The sequence below is a fragment of the Mauremys reevesii genome, linkage group 1, assembly GCF_016161935.1.
Source record: "Mauremys reevesii isolate NIE-2019 linkage group 1, ASM1616193v1, whole genome shotgun sequence".
NCBI lineage: Eukaryota > Metazoa > Chordata > Testudines > Geoemydidae > Mauremys > Mauremys reevesii.
The window spans coordinates 193,746,677-193,769,823 of record NC_052623.1 but is presented as its reverse complement, the minus strand read 5'-3'; the positions used below and the strand labels follow the sequence as shown (position 1 = coordinate 193,769,823).

The 23,147-nt window shown below is 41.4% G+C and overlaps 1 protein-coding gene across 10 annotated transcripts in view; it reads left to right on the top strand.

Moving 5' to 3' along the window:
* Window positions 1-23,147, top strand: part of ARL13B (ADP ribosylation factor like GTPase 13B) — an 85,522-nt gene extending 62,375 nt beyond the window's left edge. For 3 of the 10 annotated variants that reach the window (XM_039525053.1, XM_039525063.1, XM_039525074.1), the window contains exons 6-11: window positions 1,624-1,826; window positions 4,821-4,935; window positions 10,818-11,049; window positions 11,581-11,697; window positions 12,910-12,978; window positions 20,754-23,147. In XM_039525053.1, the coding sequence (XP_039380987.1) occupies window positions 1,624-1,826; window positions 4,821-4,935; window positions 10,818-11,049; window positions 11,581-11,697; window positions 12,910-12,978; window positions 20,754-20,830 (813 nt within the window). In that variant the 3' untranslated portion in view covers window positions 20,831-23,147. Of the gene's footprint in view, window positions 1-1,623; window positions 1,827-4,820; window positions 4,936-10,817; window positions 11,050-11,580; window positions 11,698-12,323; window positions 12,417-12,820; window positions 12,877-12,909; window positions 12,979-14,051; window positions 14,095-20,753 lie in introns of all 10 variants that reach the window. The other 7 variants (XR_005594182.1, XR_005594183.1, XM_039525119.1 and 4 more) reach the window with 7 other exon arrangements.

The following is a 23,147-nucleotide window of genomic DNA, read 5'->3' as shown; positions in this document are numbered from 1 at the left end:
CACTAAAATATTTAAGATTATGGATTCCTACAAGGAAATGTCTCCTCCTACATCCCATTATCTCTTACAGAACCAGGAAGCTAACTTGTTTCCTCTTGCTCAACTTCAGTAGTATGTCACAAGTTTCTGTGAACGACATGCCCTAGTTTTCTAATATATGCAGTGCCAAGATAGAAAATAAGAAGTGCTTTCTCAATAAACTTTTCCAAAGATTTTTTTTCTCAAAATGCACAGAGCTCTAAGCTCTGTCTTGTTAGATGAAAGGAATTTAGGGACCGAGAACACTGACGTACTTGTAAGGAATGTATTGGTCCTTCATGAGTCAAAGAATGTATTATGGAAGCTAAGTGTGGTAGGTCTTATTTGTCTTTTTTACAAAATAAACTACTTACAGCCATTTTCACTTCCTAGACAGAAAAGATTGACTTCTGTGCAACTCAGTATGGTCAGTCAAGAGCATCTTCATCCCCTATAGAAGTCATGCTAGTCTTGGGGCACAGTGTTTTCCCCTTAGCTCAGAGTATTGACAATTTCCAAACTCATTCATTTTATTATGCAGAAAAAATTGATTTAAAGAAAACTCACAATGTAACTTCCATATATCCTAGCAACAAGCAAGTGATTTGTAACCCGCAATTACATTTAATGTATTTATCATTATAGTATCTATGAACTTGAAAACACTGTCACTTCCTATATCTAGATATTGTCTCTGTGAGACTTTGGTTAGTTAGTGCCATGCTGCAGAAAGCCCTGTAAACAGCTAATGAGGAAAACCAAGTCAGAGGCTATGATGGTGCTACCTGTTCATCTTCTCAGTGATTTGGCTCTACCATCAGATGCTGCAGCTTTCACTGGTGAACCACATGCTGATTTAAACCTAGGAAAGTGAACACAAAGCTCTCTAGAGAGCAGAAGCATATAAGGATAGAGCTAAACTGGGATTGTGGCATGGTAGGTCCTTAGCAGGTAATATTGTTTTCTTCTGTAAATTGCTTATAAACTCCATGCACAATTTTGGTGCTTTATGTATAATAAAAAAAAAATAGTGTATCAAAGGCATCAACATTTGGTTGGTGATATAATCGCAGGAGAATTAACTACTTTCTTCTGAAAACAATTATCAGGAAACTTTTTTCTTTCATTTTTAAAGTAGCATGAACAGTTTAGCTCTTATGCAGGGGAAGGCTTAAGGGGTCAATCAGTCATTAGAGAATGGATCCGCTTCTGAAGCTGCTATATTTGGATTTGCAAGGGAAAGATGGCATGCATAATGAAGACCACTCATAAAGCAGTGCTGCTGTGAGAAGAATATGGTTGGCTTCTCATGCTACTTGTGAGTGGGACAGAGGAATTGTGTGCCCATCTTTCTTATTGACTCTAGAGTTCTACTATTACTGGAGTGGGACTGGAAATAAGCAATTTGGATAAAACTCATGACTGACATGTTGGCAAAAAATTTTCTTAAATTTACAAGATATTTTAAATGTGTAGTGCTTTAGCTGTAACAATATTTTGAATGCTTACTAACCATTTGCTAAGACTTCACTGTTTATAATTTAGGAATGTGATCTGAGATGATATAATTCTTTTTCCCTTTTACTTTCTCTATTAAATTTACAGGAGCCTTGCTCAGCTGTTATGGGCTATGGGAAAAAAATTGACAAATCTATAAGAAAAGGTCTGTATTGGCTGCTGCATACTATAGCAAAAGATTTTGATGCCTTAAATGAGCGCGTCCAGAAAGATACATCAGAGCAAAAAGCATATGAGGAACAAGAGAAGCGAGAACGAGCTGAACGAGTAAGAAAGATACGAGAAGAAAGGTATTCTACCTTCCTTGGCTTTCTTTCCTCCATATGAAGGGGTTCCATGAATAAAACCGACATGTTAATGATTCATTGTGGATAATTCTCTGAAAACATCCACTCAATGTGCAGTCAAAAAAGCGAACAGAACGTTGGGAATAATTAAGAAAGGGATAGATGATAAGACAGAAAATATCATCTTGCCTCTGTAAATCCATGGTACGCCCACATTTTGAATACCGTGTGCAGATGTGGTTGCCCCATCTCAAAAAAGATATGTTGTAATTGGAAAGGGTTAAGAAAAGGACAACAAAAATTATTAGGGGTATGGAATGGCTGCAGTATAAGGAGAGATTAATAAGACTGGGATTTTTCAGCTTGGAAAAGAGACGACTAAGGGGTCTATGCTAGAGGTCTATAAAATCACGACTGGGGAGGAGAAAGTAAATAACCAAGTGTTATTTACTCCTTCTCATAACACAAGGACTGGGGGCCACCATATGAAATTAATAAGCAGCAGGTTTAAAACAAACAAAAGGAAGTATTTCTTCACACAACACACAGTCAGCCTGTGGAACTCTTTGCCAGAGGATGTTGTGAAGGCCAAGACTATAACAGTGTTCAAAAAAGAACTAGGATAAATTCATGGAGGATAGGTCCATCAATGGCTATTAGCCGGGATGGGCAGGGATGGTGTCCCTAGCCTCTTGTTTGCCAGAAGCTGGGAATGGGTGACAGGATGGATCACTTGATGATTACCTGCTCTGTTCATTCCCTCTGGGGCACCTGGCATTGACCACTGTTGGAAGACAGGATACTCAGCTAGATGGATTTTTGGTCTGACCCAGTATGGCCGTTCTTATGTTCTTATTTGAATTCTTGAGTATCCACTACAAAACAAAAGGTGTTTCATATTATAATAAAAGAGCTGAAACGGAATAGTCAAGTTGTTCTTTTGTTGAAACATAAAAGAAATTGCCTGGCACACAGCCTTAAGATCATCTTCTCTAAGACGATGAGTGGGCAATGTCAATGACAGACATGGAATATAGATATAGTGCATAGAGTCACTAGTGTTACCTGACTGGAAGCTGACCCAGAATAGATTCGGTTGCTTAATGCAAGGAGAGCTTTTGGGGCCTTCCCTATTACAAGTTGCAGCAATGTAATCAAAATAAAATTTTCAATCAATCTGTGAATAGCAGGGACCAGTGAGGATAGAGGGAGACATCTGAATTTTTTGGCAAAGTTGCTGCAACTTTATTGAGAACTCATTTAAGCCCACACCGGAATACACAATAGGGGAGGGACTATGGGGTTTGAGGAGATGCAGGGGAAGCAGTGGAAGGATTTATTATTTCCCTTCAGAGCCCTCTATTATCGTTGGCAGCCAGTCTTGGCACCAATAGTGAATTGCCCAACTGGAGGTATTCCTGTAAAGGTGCTCCTAAGGGGCATGGCTTCCATCTCTGCCAGACGCCTAGCCCCTAAAATATACACCAGCAATGTACAGGGCCTTTTCATCTCAATTAAAGTGGTGCGAAACTCTGTGGATGCACGTAATTTGATTTAACCCTGGTGTAATATTGATTTATCTTAAATCAGCAATGCATTAATTTAAGCTAAATCAGCATAAGCAAGGCTTAAATTGAATTAATTGGTCACATAAAACTAGTGTAAAACAGCACTTTTAGTTAAACTGGTGTAGTTTTCTGGGTTGACTGGGCCTTTGACTTTGTCGAGTTGTTCTGTCTGGGAGAGGTAATGAGGAAATGGGTTATGAGAATAAATGTCTCAAATGGATGTATGGCTTCCACATTTTTTAATTGACCCACGGCTACTGGTCATGTTTGTTTACTTTGGGAAGTATTATAGAATTGGCTCAGACTGAATTAGGCTAAAAGTTTTGGGGGTTTGGTAAACTTGAAGTGCCATTGGAGATGAGGCCTTCCTCCCAGCTTGTAGACTTTGCTATTTCTGACAGCCGTTGGGGGGGTTCAGATTTAACAGTTATCATGGAACTTTCATTTGGCTATTTGCATCAGATAAATCTCTTGTCATGAGTTATTTGTACGTATTCGTAACTCAGGTGGAATTCTGTTTCAATCTATACTTCAGTAACTTTCCTGATTGATTACTGTGATTCCATTCACACAGTCTCCCCAAGAGTTCTCTCTAAGTGCAGTTACTTCACAATGCATCAGCCAGAGAATTTATTCATGTCAGTTTTAATCAGCACTATACCTGTTTTCAGGCATTGCATTGGGTGTGCACTGTTCAGATGATTATAAATCAAAGTAAACAAACAACCGAAGTGCCCATGCAAGGCTTTAATTAGCCAGTTAGAATTAACCATGAAGGACTTTTGTGAAATGTATTGCTGTAGTACCAGTGCTGAGCTATCAGAAGCAGTCCCCCATTTAGTTTAGTATTTAGGAAATCCAAGGAAAAGCAGTACTAGATAAATTGTAAGGATTTAATGTAGTACAGGCCCCTTCTGCCAAGCAGCTGCTCTAAATACAGATAACACTCCAATGTACTGGCCAATACTTCAGTCTTCCTGAACTCATGTCAAAGGCCAGGGGAAACAAGTGGGCCCTGCAGAAAGGATGCAGTAAAAATGGACAGATCTGGGCTAAAGCACAGCAGGGATCAGAGGACATTCCGGAGCCCTTATTTAGAACATCCTGCTAGCAGCCCTGTCTGTAGCTTGTGGAGGGGAATATATCATCAGTACCTCTGCTGAGCATAACTGTGGCAGCATGTTGTGAGCCTAGCCCCAGGCTATTTAGAGCTATTTTACTGAAAACTAACTCAATAAAATCAATCTTTCTTTTTTTAGGTTAGCTCAGAACTTTATCATTTTGGAGTACAGTATTCAAAACACAAAGACATTCTGTAAAAAGACAATCTAGCATGAGTTGGGGGGATAAATTAGATGACCTAATAAGTGTTCTAATATTTCTGATTCTATTGCTTCAAGATTCTTCTGTTTTTTAACAAAAAAAATAGAGAACAAAGGGAGAGAAAAGAAACTGACTTTGAAGGAAGAAGTGTACCTAAGGAAGTTGACTCTGAGCCAATTTCTAGCAACCCCTTCCAGCCAATATCTACTGTAATCACTGAGGTACGAGTATTTAAAAATGTCAATCATATTGGACCTACAGTTAACAGAGGTGTCTGAGCAATGATAAAAATCTGGGCTCTTGAGAGTTTTGTTCATCTATAAAGTTGCAGACACATTGTGATAGCTTTCATCTTGAGAATCTTAGTTTCTTCTTTGAGTGTTCATGTCCATTCCATGTTACGCGTGTGCACGCCACACGCACTGTTGCTGGAGATTTTTCCCTCAGTGGTATCCGTCGGGCCGGCTCTAGCACCCTCTGGAGCTGCGTGTTTATGCATTAATAAAAGGGGCACTGCCAGCCACGTACCCTCTCATTTCCTTCTTACCACTCCTGATGGTTGCTGGAATGACCCCTCTTGTTTCGGCAAGGCTTTCTTCTCAGTGGTTTTTGGACTCTAACTTCATTCTTAGTTATCATAGTTCAGTGTATGTAGTTTTCGTAATTAGTGTTAGTGTAAATAGATAGTTCCTGTCATCGAGGGATGCCTTCGCCCCAGGGGCTGGGCATGCCCTGGTGCCCAGGCTTCAAGCCTTGTACCTCCTATGGCAAACCTATGCCTGTGAGTGACCCACACTCCAGCTGCTTGAAGTGCTTGGGGGAGACTCACTTGAAGGACAAGTGCCAGATCTGTCAGGACTTCAGACCCTGCACTAAAAAAGACAGAGACATTAGGCTGAAGGCTATCCACATGGAAGCCACCCTCAAGGATTCAGCACCGAACACATTAGCGTCAGCGCAAAGCACTCTGGCACCGAGCTCTTCCCGGCACCGTTCACCATGTCCAGTGCCAAGGAAGAAGCAGAAAAAGCAATGCACTGACAGAGAGTGCTCACCGGTGCAGAAAAAAGACAAGCGGAGAGAAGTCAGCACAGTGAGACCCGTACCAGGTTACTCTTCCTCTCCCGGGCCTGCAATGGCACCATCAACTCCAGCTAGAATATTGAGTCCAGTGCGGGACCCTCCGCTGACACCTGGAAGCCACCGTGGTATCAGTGGTCTGACCAATCCATAGATCCCAGAGGCTTTCCAAGTAGCTAGGGACCTACTTTCTCTCCCGGTTCCTGCAACTCCAGCAGGACATCTGTCAGTTCCAGTGACCGGAAGTAGGAAGGAACAAAGAGTGTCAGGATTCTTCCCGGTACTTGGCCCCCTGGCACCCTCTAAGGGCAAGCCGTCCCTGATCCCGGTGTCAAGATCACCTTATGTGCAACCTAAAGCCCATCTCCAGTACCCAGCCTATCTGCCACTGGACTTCAGTGCCACTCCCCCTGCCGGCACCTGGCCAATGGGCCACTGGCCTATGCTATGGCCTTACTGGAATCCCTGAGGGTTTTCCCCATTACCAGGTCCTACTTCCCATCGCTCCTACTTGGTGGTTTCCAAGAGACAGGCTACTGCTCCTTCCCAGTCGGCACCGGACCCCGACTCCGATATTAACCCCTGTACCAATGTTCAGGAGTCGGCTCAGGTTAACGTAGTTGAGGAAGAGGAAGGAGCCCCTCTGGTGCAAGCCACCTCCTCATCCGTCCCACACGAGGCTGTCCTGAGACCCTGGGTCTCGAAATTCGAGCAGCTTAGAAACATCTCACACAGCCTTATTGATACCCTGAAGGCCTAAGCAGGCTTTTTGAAGGTGTGCCTGAGGGTACTGTGCCAGTCACCGTTTCGGATCTGACTCCCTTTTTGGTTTTGGACTGTCTGTCCCTATTCAGCCCTGCATGGTCATACATAATATCAGTCCATTGGGTCCTGAGTACAGGGACAGGCAGATATACCCGTGGGTTTTTATCCACCTCTCACTCCCACCCCCTACTCCTGTCATTCTTCAGGCACCCATCTCATGAGCAACTCCTCGTCCAGGAGGTTCCGTCTGTCCTATGGATGAGGGTTGTGGAGGAGGTTCCCCAAGACTTGAGAGGGAAGGAGTTTTACTCCCAGTATTTGCTAATCCCAAAGGGGGCCTCTGGCCTATCTTTGACCTTCATCACTTCAACAGAAACTGAGGTTCTGCATGGTATCCCTAGCTTCCATCATTCCCTCCCTGGATCCAGGAGACTGGTACACCACCCTTGACTTAAAGGACGCATACTTTCACATTTCTGTCTTCTGTGGCCACAAAAGATTTCTCAGCTTTATAGTGGGTCAACGCCACTATCAATTCACCGCTCTTCCCTTTGGCCTATTGGCAGCCCCCCGGGTATTCATGAAATGTATGGCACTAATAGCAGCCTTCCTCAGACAGTGAGGTGTCCAGTTCTACTCGTACCTTGACTAGCTGAGCAAAGGTTGGTAGCAGGCTTAAGTACAGAACAGTACCAGCATGGTCCGAGCCACCTTCTGAGTGCTGGGTCTGCTGATAAACTAGCAGAAGTCAATTCTTTCCTCAATTCAGAGAATAAAATTTATCGAGGCAGTGCTTGACTCAACCTAAGCCAGGGCCTTTCTGCCGGAGGCCTAATTTAAGCCCCGGTCAGACCTGATATCCAATGTCAAGGTCCACCCAATCACAACAGCTCAGGTTTGCCTCAAACTGTTGGGGCACGTGGCGGCATGTACTTTAATCTCGGATGTGTCAGACTTAAGGTGGGGAGCCAAACTCAGAACTCAGGGCCTCTGGTCCCAAGAAGAACTCTCTTTGCACATAAATGTCAGGAAGCTTAGGGCGGTAGGTTTAGCATGCCAAGTGTTCCTTCCCCAGATCTCAGGTGAGGTGGTGCAAGTCCTGACAGACAATACTGCGGCCATGTTTTACATCAACAAGCAGGGTGGGGCTTGATCTTTGGCCCCGTGTCAGGAGACTGTCCATCTGTGGGACTTCTGTGCAAAGCACTCCGTTCATCTTGAGGTGTCACATTTCCTGGGAGCCCAGAATGTATTGGCAGATGTCCTCAGCAGTTCCTTTTCCTCTCACCACAAGTGCTCCTTTCACCTGGAGGTTTGCTGTGCGGGCACAGCCCAGGCTCCTTCTCCGATGCTTTCCTCTACCCATGGACAGATCTCCTATTCTATGCCTTTCCTCCAATCCCCTTGGTTCACAAGGTCCTCCTAAAAATCAAACGGGACAAGGCGAGAGTTATTCTGGTAGCTTTGGCATGGCCATATCACCACTGATTTGGCACGCTCCTGGACCTATCTGTAGCAGCCCCACTCTGGCTCCCACTCCATCCAGACCTAATTTTACAAGACCGTCGCTGGTTGCTTCCCCAAACCTTGCCTTCTTGCACCCAACTGCATGATTATTGCATGTCTGAACCCAGAAGAACAGACTTGCTCAGAACAGGTCCAGCAGATCTTTCTAGGTAATAGAAAGCCTTGCACCAGGGCTACCTCCCTGGGCAAGTGGAAGCATTTCTCAATTTGGGCTTCTCAGTGCGCTCTCGCCATCTCAGTATTCCTTCCAGTCTATCTTGGTTTATTTGCCCCACTTAAAGCAGCAGGGCCTGACTCTCAGGTCTATCAAGGTACACTTAGCAGCCATCTCAGCATTCCACCCTCCAGTGAACAGCCGGTCAGTGTTCTCCCAGGAGATGACAATATGGATTCTCAAGGGGCTGGAGAGGCTCTGTCCTCAGGTCTGTGAGCTGACCCCCCATGGAACTTAAACCTGGTTCTGTCAAGACTCACAGGTCCCACCTTTAAGCCATTAGCATTGTGCCCCCTGCTACTTCTCTCTTGGAGGGTTGCCTTCCTAGTGGTGATCACCTCAGCCAGAAGGGTCTCTGAAATCAAGGCCCTTATGTCAGAACTGCCTTACCCTGTGTTCTTTAAGGACAAGGTCTAATTGTGTGCCAATCTGGCCTTTCTACCAACGGTGGTGTCATAATTCCTTAACAAGCAAGCCATTTTCCTAACAGTCTTTTCCAGAAACCTCACAAGAACTCTGAGGAACAGCTGCTTCACTCTGACATTAGGCATGCCCTTGCTTTTTATATTGAGAAGGACAAAACCCTTCCACAAGTTGACGCAACTTTTTGTAACAATAGCAGAAAGGATGAGAGGGTTTCCTGTGTCTGCCCAGAGGGTCTTGTCCTGGATAACTGCCTGTATTTGGGCTTGCTTTGAGCAGGCGAATGTCCTGCCTCCATCCATCTCAACTGCTCACTCCATACAAGCCCAGGCTTCATCAGCAGCATGTCTCGCGCAGGTCCAAATTCAGGACATCTGCAGAGCCGGAACCTGGTCGCTGGTGCATACCTTTGCATCCCACTACTACATCATTACCTAGCAGGCCCAAGATCACGCCAGTTACAGAAGAGAGTGTCCATGAGCTCTGACCCCACCTCCTGGGGTACTGCTTGTGAGTCACCTAACATGGAATGAGCACGAGCAAGCACTCGAAGAAGAAAAAGTGGTTACCAGCTTTTTGTAACTGTTGTTCTTTGAGATGTGGTATTCATGTCCATTCCATGACCCACCCTCCTATCCTTCTGCTGGAGTTAACTAGCAAGAAGGGAACTGAGAGGGTGCGTGGTGGGCGGCACCCGTTATAATGACACATAAGTGTGTAGCTCCAGAAGGTGCTAGAGCCAACCCAATGGATACCACTGAGGGGAAAAATCTCGGGCACCGGTGCATGCAGCGCGCACACACCTAACATGAAATGCACATGAGCAACACATCTCAGAGAACAACAGTTACGAAAGGTTAGTAACTGTTTTTTTGTGTGCTGTGAAGTTGTATCAGTAATCTAACAATAAAGAAATATCTTAGTACTAATTTAAGAAAAATGTTTTGATTGCCGTGCAATTTACTGCAGGATTTTCAGAATAAACTGTTGCAATGTTCAGAAGAAGCCATTTTTGGTTACCCATTTAATTGGAATCAGCTTCATTCACTCCTTTTAATTTTTGTTGCAAAAGTGGGGTTTTATTTTGGCTTTATGGGAGCTGTTTCAACCATGTGGCCAGTCATATAGGGTCCCCCTGGCTTACTTAACCATACAGACTTGCAGCATAATACAGTATTTTCAATTGGTTTAGAGCTGTTGGACTGGTGTGTTAGTTATGGAACATGAAAACTGTATAAATAAAGTTTTCTTCAGACACTTCCTTTTAATTCAAATAGTCATCAGATTCATATTTAGTGTACTATATTTTTCTTTTGTTTTATTTAAGATATTGTACTTATAGAAAAAATAGTGAGCTCCGATAAATGTAAATAGTCAAGACTTGGTCCTACTCTCCAGGACGAGCATCCACACAATCATATCCTGTAAAGTCGGCTATGTGCACAATGACACATTTCACAGGATCCTACAGTACTGCGCACCTGTGGGGAGGGGGGAGAAGGAGAGTGCTACAAGTGCTGCAGAGCTGCTCATTATGTGGTACTTGTGGAACAGATGCTCTATCAAGTCTGCATTACGTAATCAAAGTTCCACCAAGACAAAATGGTGATTTGCAAGGTATTTCAAAACTTGTGTGTCTTTCTAAACAAAATAAATGAATAGAAATTGAAGGAGTTAGTAAGAGTTTTTAATTCTCTTGCTCGGGGTATTGACACTGTTCGTACTTGTATCTTTTTCTCACATGGCATTTAAAAAAAGTAAAAAGAATGAAAACACATTTAGGCCCTGAAGCTGTATGCAGCCATTCCTCCCTAAACTGGTTACCACTCAGAAGTCTAAACATTACTTCTAGAGCTTTTAGTTGTTCATTTTTCTAGGTTAAATCTTGAGCAGCATCTTGTGAAACTTGAGGGTTTATTTCCTCTTTTGCATATTCTTGAAACTTGTTAATTATGCTACACATGAGAATTTTTTTTTAAAAAAAATGGTCTATCAGAGTCTACCCCCTTGTGTTTAGGATGCTCTTCCTATCTTTTTAGAGAAGTCCCTGCCACTCGATATTGTTAAAATGACATCTTGTACTACTTTTGCTAGAATGAAAAAAGAATTGAACAAGAGAAGAGGCAGAGGATGGAGATTGAAAAGGATGCCATTGCCTTGAAACCTAAAGCAGAGCAGGAACAAATGGACACACAGAGCCTGACCAGCAGCTGTAGCCAAAAAACAAATGATTATAGACTTATAGAAACATACAAATCTGCACTCGCACAGCAATTAGAGCATGAAGAAGAGGGTGACCAACAAACCTCAGAATGCCTTGATTCAGGTGATAACTCCAATTTGAATATAGCCACTTACTGTCATAACTACCACTGTTATATTTAATTGGATTGTCTTATTTTTCACCCAACTGTTCCCTGTGTCTGTATGACTTTGTACATGCCACATCACAAATAACTGAAGGATACAAATACACAATTATGTTACTGTACAGAGGAATGTCATAATTCAACCAAGAATTATTGTATTCATCAGTCTTATCCAGTTACAATCGACCCATTTTTACCAGTACCGTCAAATCCGTAACACACCTGGCATTAATATCAATGAGTTGTACTCACCTATCTAAAGACAAACGTTGGACCTTACTTGCACATACTCAATTATTTACAGTAATAAGGTTTAAAAGTCTGTTGTGTGGGTTATATATCACATCAGGACTGCTGAATGAAAATACTTAGGGCAACCCATCCCAACACTTATAGTCATCACAAGGACACATCTGTACCGTATTGTAGAGTTCATTCTTAACAGTAAATATGTGGTCCATGAACTGTTTTCTTTCCATTTGGTGTAGATACCAGTAAAAAGAAAACAAAGAAACTCAAGTTAAAAAGGAGTCACAGGGTGGAACCAATCAGTGCAGAGGAAGCTGTTCCCAAAAATCCGACCCCACCTCCGCCTCTTCCACCAGGTGAGTTAAATACCCTGTGGTGATAAGTGTGCCACTTCATGAAAGCTGGGCCCTTAAAAGACTTGGCTTTTTAAATACGCAGAGAAAAACAGTTTTCACACAGGATTACGCCATCATAGTTCGATTAGTTTCTTTTGAGAATTGCCCATGTAGATCCCCACTTGTACGAGGCTGTTGAGCACTATCATTATGTCAGTAGGCTTTCCCTAAGTCTCTCAACTCACTAGGCAAGCTAACCTGCAGGGTATATTTCCTCAGTTCCTAGTTAGGGCTTGGGAAAATTGACCAGCATGGCTGTAGAAGAGTAATATATAGCTATGCTTCAATAACTCCCCATTCAGATGTAATGTATTTGGTATAACTACATATATCAATAATAACCCTTTATAAATTGTTAATATTACTTAAATATAAATTGTGACCATTTTGATTTCTTGCTCATCATATTGTGAGCTTCTTCAGTAGGAACATCTGGAGAAAACACACAATCACTTGCTTTCCAGAAAGCCAAAAGAAGGCCCAGTGAGATCCTTCCAAGAACGCTCATAATGTGCTGAGTAAGAAAAATCTGATTATTAATATGTAAAACTGCCAGTAGAAAACTTAATCTTTTGAACTCCTCACAGATCTTGGAAATCATGCACCTTGGTATAACTTGAACATTACTTCTATGGCAGGAAAAAAAAATACTGATGGTACCTACAGCAATTAACAGGCAGGTACAAAAATATTTCAGAGATGATTTAGATATCTTGTCTTACAAATAGCTAGTGTCCTGATTTTCAGGATGATCTGCTTGTCCTATCTGATTGAAGTACACTGTTCTTCCAGCTTTTTAATTGGTTAACTTTTTCAGTATCTGCATCTATTGATGGAATCTTTTACAGTGTATGGAGTTAATATTAGGTTGAAAGTATAAAGCTGGGGAAACAGAGAGAGTGTTTTGTCTGTTGCTTAACAAAAGTGCAAAAAAATTTAAGTGCAACTCTCTAAAATATTAAGATATTTTTCGTCGTTGCTTTACATTACATTCTAAATAGTATTTTGTTTCCAGTGGATTCACTTATACACCATGTATAAAGTATTCCTTCCCTCACCCCCTAATGCTTTCTTGTCTCCTGAGGAGAAAGATTCCCCCGCCCTCCCAGCTTTTCTTCAGAGCCAAATATTTTGACAGAGGTACGTTTTTTTATTGTGTGTGTTTTTCTTTAGTTGGCTGGGGAACCCCCAACGTTAATAGACTTCGAAAACTTGAACCTCTTGGTGAAACCCGTCATACTGGTAATTTTTTAAAAAAGAGCATTATTCATTGTTCTCTTATACATTCATTCCATTCTTCACCTTTTTATTTCTTTAATACCTTCAACCAAAAAACTAACCCTTTGTTTGTTAAAAGCATATTTTTGATTTTCGGTTCCTTTTTTTAATGTGTGTGTTCTCTTTATTTCCTCCTCCCCCCCCCCCCCAAGGGAGTTCAAAGCAGCATGTGGTGTCATAAATCATTTGAGGATGTTTGTACAATGGCATGCACGTACCTATTATGATATGCCATATATACTGCAGTAACAGGGCCCATCCCTTAAAATTTCAAAATCAAACACTTCTTCTTTTTTTACTTCATCATAGTTTAAAATGCTTTTAAAACTTAGAAGTAAATCAAATATACATTTCAATTATCCATACATATTGGCAACATTCTGAATGTGAAGAACTTGAATTTGACAGTTCCAAAATATTTTAAAACAAAGAACTACATTTAATTTAAAAAAAAAAGTAACATGTTATGGGCATCATCCATGTGTACTTTGGCATAGATCTGGATATGTTTTATTGCCAGAATGAAAATTAGAGGCATCTGTGCACCTTTTGAATTACATAGCTGACACTGTAATAGAAAATGTCCCTGTAAATGCACCAAATGCTGGGAGGATTAAGTTTAGTGACTTGTATTAAAATGTAGGAAATTCCTCGTTTTAACTTTTCCTCCTTGAGCTGAATTATTATTCCTCTTAATTCTAATAACAATTTAAATATCTATTTAGGGCAGAAATAATTTCAGTATTGTTGGTTTGCATAAAACATCTCCTTTTACAGCAGACCCTGCAAGAGATGTTTTGTATATTGTCTGGTATTACAGCTTGTTCCCAGTGCCATACAGAGGCTTTTATAGCATATGTTGTTGTTTTTTACATTAGTGTTTTTTCAAATTCTGATCAAATGGATATAAGTGAAATGAGATTTTAAAAGAAAAAAAATACTTTCTACAGGAGACACTGTTACATGCAATAAGAGAAGTATCTGTAGTTTATATTTATTAAATCTTAACCGTAAAACAATCTTACTCTTCTTTTAAGGAGTTTAAAGAGAAGAAAGAGAGAAAGAAAAGCCAGAAAAGAGGTAGGGAGGGAAGGGAAAGGGTCATACTCTTTGCTTACATCTGATTTGCTCATAAGTGAGGCGTTCTGTTTTGTGGGTAGAGCACGGGACTGGAAATCAAGAGACTTAAGTTCTATTCCCAGCTCTGCCACTGGCTGTGTGTGACCTTGGACAAGTCACCTAACCTCTGTATTCCTCAGTTTTCCCATCTGTAAAATTGTGATAATACTTTGAGATCCTTGAATGAAAGATGCTGTGAGAGGAACTCCTACTGACTGCAGGTATCCATTGAAGACCATGGGAGTTTGGATCTAGCAAGCAAATGCAAAAACATTGTGTCAAGTATCAGAGGGGTAGCCATGTTAGTCTGGATCTGTAAAAAGCAACAAAGAGTCCTGTGGCACCTTATAGACTAACAGATGTATTGGAGCATAAGCTTTCATGGGTGATGCCTGCGTCTGACGAAGTGGGTATTCACCCACGAAAGCTCATGCTCCAATACGTCTGTTAGTCTATAAGGTGCCACAGGACTCTTGTTGCTTTTTGCAAAAACATTGTTTACCCTTGTTCTTCTCAGGGATTTATTTAATTAGTGCAAATTTTTCCCAGTAACTAAGTCTGTGAAACAACTTTTTAAACCCTAGAGCAGTCCAATCCATTGTGTTTTTTGATTTCAGGTCCTTTTGTCCTCTGCTACATATAATATTTTCTGAAATTTAAAAACTGAAGTTCTTTGAGTATGTTAGTGCGAATCCCACTTTAGGCATTCAGGTGCATGAGAGCACGTGTTTTTGATTAACAGTGACTGTTGGGGCCACCATGCTCCCTGTGCTGCCTCATGCTCCCATGCAAGGACATAAAGGATGAAACGGCCATGAGCGTCCTTCAGTTCCTTCTTATTGCCCATGGCAGCAAGACGAAACCGAGTGAATGTGGTAGTCCCGGCTGGATTGGGTGGAGGAGGACTTCCTCTTCCCCTGCACAGCATCCAGAGTTCGGTCAGACCCACCCTTAGATTTCTGCCCAGGCTGCAGGAAGCTCTGCAATCTGTCCCTGCTTCCTGCACCCGTCGCTCCCCACCTCAGGGGGAGAGATCACTGTCCAGAACCACCCATGCTGAGCCCCACTTCCCCTGCAGCTGGACCACCCCGCTAAGTCACCCGCACCTAGATCTCCACCCCACCGAGACCCAACTAGGTGCACCTGGATCCCCACCTCACTGAGCCCTACTCCCCCAGCATCTGAACCCCCACACTCAGACCCCCTGCCAAGTTCTATCCCCTGCTCCCAGACCCGCACTGCCACTGAGCTCCAACCACCTTCACCTGGACTCCCCCACAGAGTCCCATTACCCTTGCACCCAGAACCCCCCAACAAACCTCGGTGCGTCCAGATCCATCTCTGAGCTGCCCGCACCCAGATTGACCCATACTGAACCCTCTTTGCCCACACCTGGATGGATCCTGCCGGGCTGAGCCTGCCTGCCCACACCTCGTGCACTTGGCATGGAGGGGCAGGGCCCTGGGGTGGTTCTGAGGCAGGCCCGGTGCTTGTGCTGTGTCAAGGTTGGGTGTAGCCTCACTGCTGAGTCCGTGTCCCGGGGGCTGGAGGGTGGAAGAGCTGCAGAGTGAATTCCCACCTCTGTTCAATCAGTGGCCTGTCCTACTCAGTGCCATGTTGGAGCCTCCACATTTATTTGCCACATAAAATGTACAGAATTTTGCAGAATTTTAAAATCTTGTATGCAGAATTTTTATTTTTTTGGTGCAGAATGCCCTCATTAGTAATATCACAGGGTCCAGTAGTGAAAGAATGGCAGGAAAGAAGATGATGCAAGAATTGGCACTGGTTATGTTGACATTGACCAAGTCCTTCAGCCCCAGTCACCACTACATTCACACCAGAGTTGACAACCCCATCTTTGGCAGTGGCGCCTCTGGCTCAGACAATGTCATCATCGGAGCCAACACTGGTGCACCAACAGAGCGGTGAGACCAAAAGAAAATGGAGCTCAAACACAGCGCTGAGCATCAGGAGACACCATCCCATAGAGAGGAGACGTGTCTTCTCTCCTCCAAGGTCAAAGTGTCTGAGGAAGGAGCAAAATGCAGTAAACAAGCATCAACACTAGCATCAATGAATGCACCAGCACCAACCACCCTGCCAATTATAAGCCCTATGTATAGTCTCTCAGAACTGTCGAGATCCCCTCTGGGGACATCATTTGTACCAAGGTAGTACCCAGCACCAGAATTGAATCTGAGCCCTTACTCCATGGCACTGTCATTTGAAGTCTTACTCTTCTTCACCATCACTGGTTTATACCTGCTCCATGGTGTTGAGCAGAGATGCTTCTCCTCTACTTTCTGAGAGCCAACCCTAGAGCTAGTACCAGAGATCCCTCTCTCAGGGCACTGCTGCAAAGGAGGTATGAGTGGCATTGGGCCGACAGCTGCAGCTGGCCAGTATGTTGCCCTGGCCACGCTGGCCTGAATGGGGGCTGCCATCTCAGGTGTCTCGCAGCAGATTTCCCTCTTGTACCTCCAGGAAGAGGAGGACAAAAGGCTCCCTTGTGACATCACTACCCAGAACACCATCATCAGAGGCAGAAAAGTCAAAACTCAACAAAGGCAAGCCCAAGAACAAACACCCCCAAAAACTGGACCTTTCTGGGTGCAAAGTCTACTCATCTGCCTGACTGCAACTCTGTGTGGCAAACTAGGAAGAGCAGTTTGCCAGATGTAATTTCCTCACATGGGAAAGTTTGACCCCTTTCCTCTTAAATGTATCACAGGATGCTAGGAGGGAATTAGAGAGATCACTAAAGAAGGCCGAACAGTTGCTAGAACAGCTCTATGGGCAGCCATAGATGCCTCTGATATGGCCACAGTTGTGACCATGGCTCTTGACATCTGAAATACCAAAGGAGGTCCAAGACACCATATAGAACCCTCTATAGATGATCAAGGGAATGAGCTCTTCAGCAAAAGAATGGACAAAGCACTCCAGTCTTTGAAAAATTTAAGGGCCACCCTGGGGTCACTACGAATTTATACACTACCCCTCTAGGAAGCCCTACAAATATCAGCCTAAACAGAAAGACAGCAGGCTCACCCCTGTTTTTAGAGTAGACATCGGGTCTACCCACTGCAGAAACCACTGCATTACTTGAGATCTGCCTCCTCCATCACCCACCTCACTCCAGCAGCTAAACAGCAGATTTGTCAGGAACCACATCAGAAATGATCAGGAGACAGCAGCCATCTTAAGAAGTCACATTGCCTGTTCCATCGGGCTTGGTCCAATATCGCTTCAGACAAGTGAGCGTTGAACATCATTGCCCGTGGCTACCCCATTCATTTCCATATCCTCCCCCCACCTACTTCCCTTCCTCATCCCTCTTCAGTACTGAAGTTTCTCAAAGTGCTATTACATACTTACCCATATGTTAGAAAACCTACCCCCTGCCTGGGACCTCAGTACAGTCCTCCTGAGGCTCATGGAGTTTCCATTTTATTCTCTCTCAGAATGCTCCTTGCATCACTTTGCTCTGAATACTGTCTTCCTAGTGGCTCTCACTTCAGCTAGACAACTGAGGGAGCTTCAAGCATATATGGCCGATCCTAACCATTCAACTTCCCATAGCGAAAAGGTGGTGCTGACACCCCCGCGTGTCTCCCTCCCCACCCCCCCATAAGTTCATTCCTTAGGTGAAATTCTGAGACCTCCTTAAGCAATCAATCAATATGCCAGTTTTCTTCCCAAAGCCACAATGAACTGTGAGAAAAGAAATCACATACACTAGAGGTATCCTGCAGTTTACTTTATTACGTTTCCAGGACTGAGCTGTTCAGACTGTCACCCTGTCTATATCTAGTCACAGCCAGGTTTTCTAAAAGTCAGGCCACGTCACGGGTAATGAAGGATATCACAGTGAAGCTGTGTTACCAGTTGGATGTTGTATCTCTCCCAACAAACTGCAAATAGTGCTAAACCGGAGCATAAGCAACAGTCCACCACTTGCTTCACAAGTGTGCCAGTATCAGAGATCTGTACGGCAACAAGAAGTAACCTCTTTTGTCAAACACTGTGCCTTGTAGTCAGCAGCTAGATCAGGTGGCAAGGTCAGGAGAGCAGTACTGCAGTCGCTGTTGGACTGATACAGTTGAAACTCCTCATCTCCACCATCCTGAAGGAAGAAAGCATGCTAGTCACCTCCAGTGTGATCTGCACTGACACAAACTCAAAGAAGAAAGGCTACTTAACTGACAGGTACTGCAAGTTCCTTTAAGATGATGTAGTCAGTGTGGATCTCACAACCTGCCCTCCATCGCTGCTTTTCACAGTCTTGAGCTAACCCAGGCTTTGAATTGCAATGGAACTGGGGAGAGTTGTAGGTGCTGCACCCTTTATGCCCTCTCATAAGACTACAATGAGCCAACGGACACTGCTATTCAAATAATCCTGTCTCGTGCACATGAGGCACATGCACACCTAGAGTGGGATCCACATGAACTGCAATATCTCGAAGAACCACAATTACTGTAGGATGAGAAAATTCTTTTCGCAGGTGCTCCACTTAGAGTAGTTTTGGGGCCTTTTAGCCAAGAAAAAAGCCACTGAAAATAACCAATTTGTTAAACTTCAAACACCATCTCGTACTGATGCACAGTCATAACTTTATAACATGTTTATTTTATCCAAGACACGTGCAAAGGATACAGATATTTGATAGGTCAATAAAGCAAGCACATCATTTGGGAATCTAAAGCCTCCATCCCCTTTAATGTGACTCCTGTGGCTTTAGTTTCTGTCTGTGCTCATGAAATACCACAAGTGCTCCCTTAGTATTCCTATTCGCTCTTGTGTGACTCTCTGTGTTAGTAAGAATAGGAGAGTAATTTGAAATATTTGTATCTATCTTTTTTAAAATGTTGGACTATTTCTAGATGTGTAGTAGATGCATAGTACAGTGATGGCAATATAGAGATCTAAAAATCAGTACAGTGTAACATGCAGTAAAAGAAACCTGCAAGGCTCTGGTTATAGTGCTGTTTGAGTGTTATCAGAGAAATAAATTTTTCTTAGTACTGTTGACTTGCTATAGTAACATACCGTAAACATGATGATCAATCTATTTAAGATCTGAATCTTATCATTCTTCCATCATTCTTTGTGGAGAGTTGTATGCAGGATGTTTAGGCAGAGCCAACAGGCAGTATAGCCAGTTATATGAAACTTTAATTAAGCAATTATTTTAACTAAAGATTGAAATTTTGCCAGCTAGGCAAGTGACTGTAGCACAACACTTGTAAATGAATGTCACATTATTCCTGATGAAGGATATATTTGCATCAATTGTAAACTATTTCAGCTACAGGAGCTTAGATTGCCCTCTAAACCCAATCTTCCTAAAATTCCTTTTTAGTTACTCAGTGAGAGGCAGACTATAACAGAAGCCTCTCAAAAGCTTTCATTTACCCTGTCAGGATTCAAAATGGTTCTGTCAATGTTGTGCTCCTGATTCTCTTCTCACACTATTGTAAAATGGGAGTAACTCAATGGTTTACATCAGAGCAAAACTAGTCTTCAGTAGCCGATCTTATCCTAAGTATTATGGGGAAAAATAAAACCCTGATCTTGCTAACATGTATACATGTATTTAAAGAGTAAGACCTGAATTTGCTTGCTTTTGTTAGTTCTAAACTCTAAAAACTATATAACCGTAAGTCATTACATTTATAGATAAAAATTCTTGTAAAGGCATATATTTTTTAATGTAAATTGTAATATATATTCAGTGTTGTGAGTTTAAAAAAAAATCTGAAAATTTGCAATGGCAAGCTATAATTGGTTTAAGATTTACAGTTCCATTGTCAATACTATTGAAATTGAGATTCAAAGGGTTCTAAAAGCTGCTTGTTCATTTTCCTGTTTTCCACCTGTTTCTTGTTACCAACCATTCTTGACACTTTTATTTTATTTTTAATATTTTGCATGTACTGATTCGCATGCAAGTTTGTAAAAATAACAACTGTTTATGTAAGGCAGGATCTCTTTCCTCTGTTTTGTCATCTATCTATCTATCTACTGACTGCTGTAGTGTCAAAATTAAAGATTGGGGCCTAAATTTTCCAAAGTAATTCGTGATTTTGAATACCTTAATGTCTGGCTGCCCAACTTGACACACCTTTCGAACATTGAATTTTCAGATAGTGGCCATTGAGTACTTTCTGAAAATCAGGCCCTGTTAAGATGTGTGAAGTCAGGTGTCCAAAATTGCTGGTCATTTTTGAAAAACTAGGCCTAATTTTCTTTACTAGAATAGGTGTCCCTGTCCTTGATTTTGCAGTTGCAGAATTGCTAGACTTAGTCAGTTCTGTATATGCCTGCAGTATTCAGCAGTGCTGTGTTTGGATGTTTTTCTAAATGGTTGGTCCTACAAACACTCTTTATTGGGTATAGTTCTTAATAATGTGATTAACCCAATTTAAACCAATAGCACTATTAGTATTAGTAAATGCTACACAGAGTAGTAATTGTTTGCAGGATCTGGCCCTAAAATTGTGGTCTGCCTGGTTTTTAAGGCAGCAAGAATTCAACAGAAATAATCTGTCCTTTTGAAAAAGATGTTGTAAATTCGATACTAACATTTTTCTTCTGGTATGTTTCTTATGTAGATTTCTATGGAAAGCCGCTACCTCCATTGACTATACGGCAGAGACCTAACAGTGACACTCATGATATCATTTCTTAACCAGATCACATGCTACATTTTTAATTTAATCACAACATTATATTAAACAATTTTCTTACTTGAAGAAAACTTGATACTGTTTTAAAAGTTGCTGTGAGATGAGACAGTAAGAACCCATCTTCTCTTCTGCCATAGATTAATTCTACCGGATTTGATTGATGAGATTTTCTACTTGGCTTATTAGTTACTGTTCACATTTTCACCAGCTCTTCTTCAGGGGTTAACAGGGAGATGGAGAACAGAAATGTTTGAGAGCACTTGCATGCATATGGAATTTGGGATCAGGTTGGTACTGTTGGGTTTTATGTTGGGGTTTTCTTGCCAGACTATATAGCTATAACCCTGAAGAAAAACACCTTCAAGACCAAATGCAATTGGATTTGGTGTGCTCATCAAGACTGTCGTTCATATGTTGTGTAGTAATCCATATTTCTACAGCTAATAATTTTAAGGCATTTTGTAAGATGTGTGCATGTTAGAGTGAATACAGAGAATTATACGCTACAAATGTTAACTATATTTTTATAATTTTTTCTAATATTTTATCTGGGAATTTGATTTAACATTAATGCCTGTTACTCACCATCAAAATGTTGTCTAGAAAGTGTTAGAAATTTGTTGATAGCTTTACCCATATGAGTATATTGACTTTTATGTTTACTTTACAATAGCAATACATTTTGTTTGGGATTTATGTCACCAGTTGCCCTAATTATTCATATATTGCCCTTCTGGCAGTCTCTGGGGTTTTTAAGATAAACAGATTTTGCACATAATTATGGTACTTTGATAGACTGTCTAAAAGTTTTCTTCTTATGGATCATTTTCTTTCTTTTTTTTTAATGGGAGTTGATATGCACAGTAAATATATTTTCAAATATCTTAATTAGATAGTGTATTGTGTGCTATAAGATAAAATTGCAGACAATTGAAATGTTGAACTCATTTCAACTAAGAATTCTGGTGAAAAATCAAATCATTTAGCATACATGTCTGTTTAATGTGTTCTGTAAACACTAAAAATGTCATATTGAAAATGTAAAACCTGAGATTTTTAAGCCAATGTAATGAGGCCAATTCTAACCTTCTAAATAATGTGCCTCTCTCATATTTATTTTTTTTAAAGGGAGGGTATGTTGGAGGAGAGAATTGGATTTACAGTACTTTAGATGTTTTGATATAAGTTTGTATTCTGTTACATTTGGGAGAATAATTTCTATACCATGTGTGTACGTATAATTTTACTACTTAGCTGCTGGTGATTGGAAGAAATTCCCTGCAATGTTATAGTGAGGTTGAAAGCATTTGTGAAAAAAGCACAGGTCCTAAATGAAAGGTTTTTGGAATAGGCAGGCAATGGTGACTTTCTATTACACTACCAGCTTCCCGTCATCTCATACTAGCAAAAGACACTAGGCAGTGCTAATGCAGTGAAATATGTTCGTCAGCTACCTTAAAATTTGAAAGCATTGCATGAGGTTTTAGCCACATGACTCTTGTTAAAGTCAATGGGAGTGACACAGCTAAAACCCCACATAATTATTTTGAAATATAACCCTTACTTAATGGCTTAAAACATTAGTTTGTTTTAATTAAAGCAAAACAGTCACTAGTATTAAGGATGTTGTATTGCATTAGGAAGAGAGAGTACTCAAATTCAGTGAGTAACAGTATGTATAAAACCATTTGAATGTGACTGGAAAGAGCAGGAGAATACTTCCCTGGTAGTGGTAACAGGGTATGATATGGTAACAGGGTTCTGTTTGAATAAATAATGATACCATTGTGATGTAGTTTGGCTTGCTTTCAATAAACGTGTCTTAATATTTAGCATTCTTTCCTTAAAAGTTTACACGCATGATCCCATTAATCTTACCATTTTTAGCTACCTTGTCATAAACGTTCCTTTGGCTGAAAGGGTCTATGTATTGTAGTTTGACACTTTTTTCAGTTTCATATTGACCGTTGAGGTTTTTTCTTTTTTACCCATATGCAAAACAAATTAAATTAATGAAAGTCTTTGTTTCTCTTTTTGAAGTGCAACTAAAAAGAAAGCTGGCATGGAAGGTAAATGAGAAACTGAAACTTAAAACAATGATATTTCTCACATTCAAAATTTGTTTCTACTGTTAAAATAAATGTATATTGTTATAAGACCAAATTACTAAAAATATTTTTCATACAGTTTTATATATGAAAGCGTACTGTAATTGACTGCATTGTTTTTCTCATTATTTTATACTACATCAGCTTTTTATTTGTTGAAGGTCACATTTCCTGAGGACTTCTGTGTATAGAATAAAACTAATGTACAGCA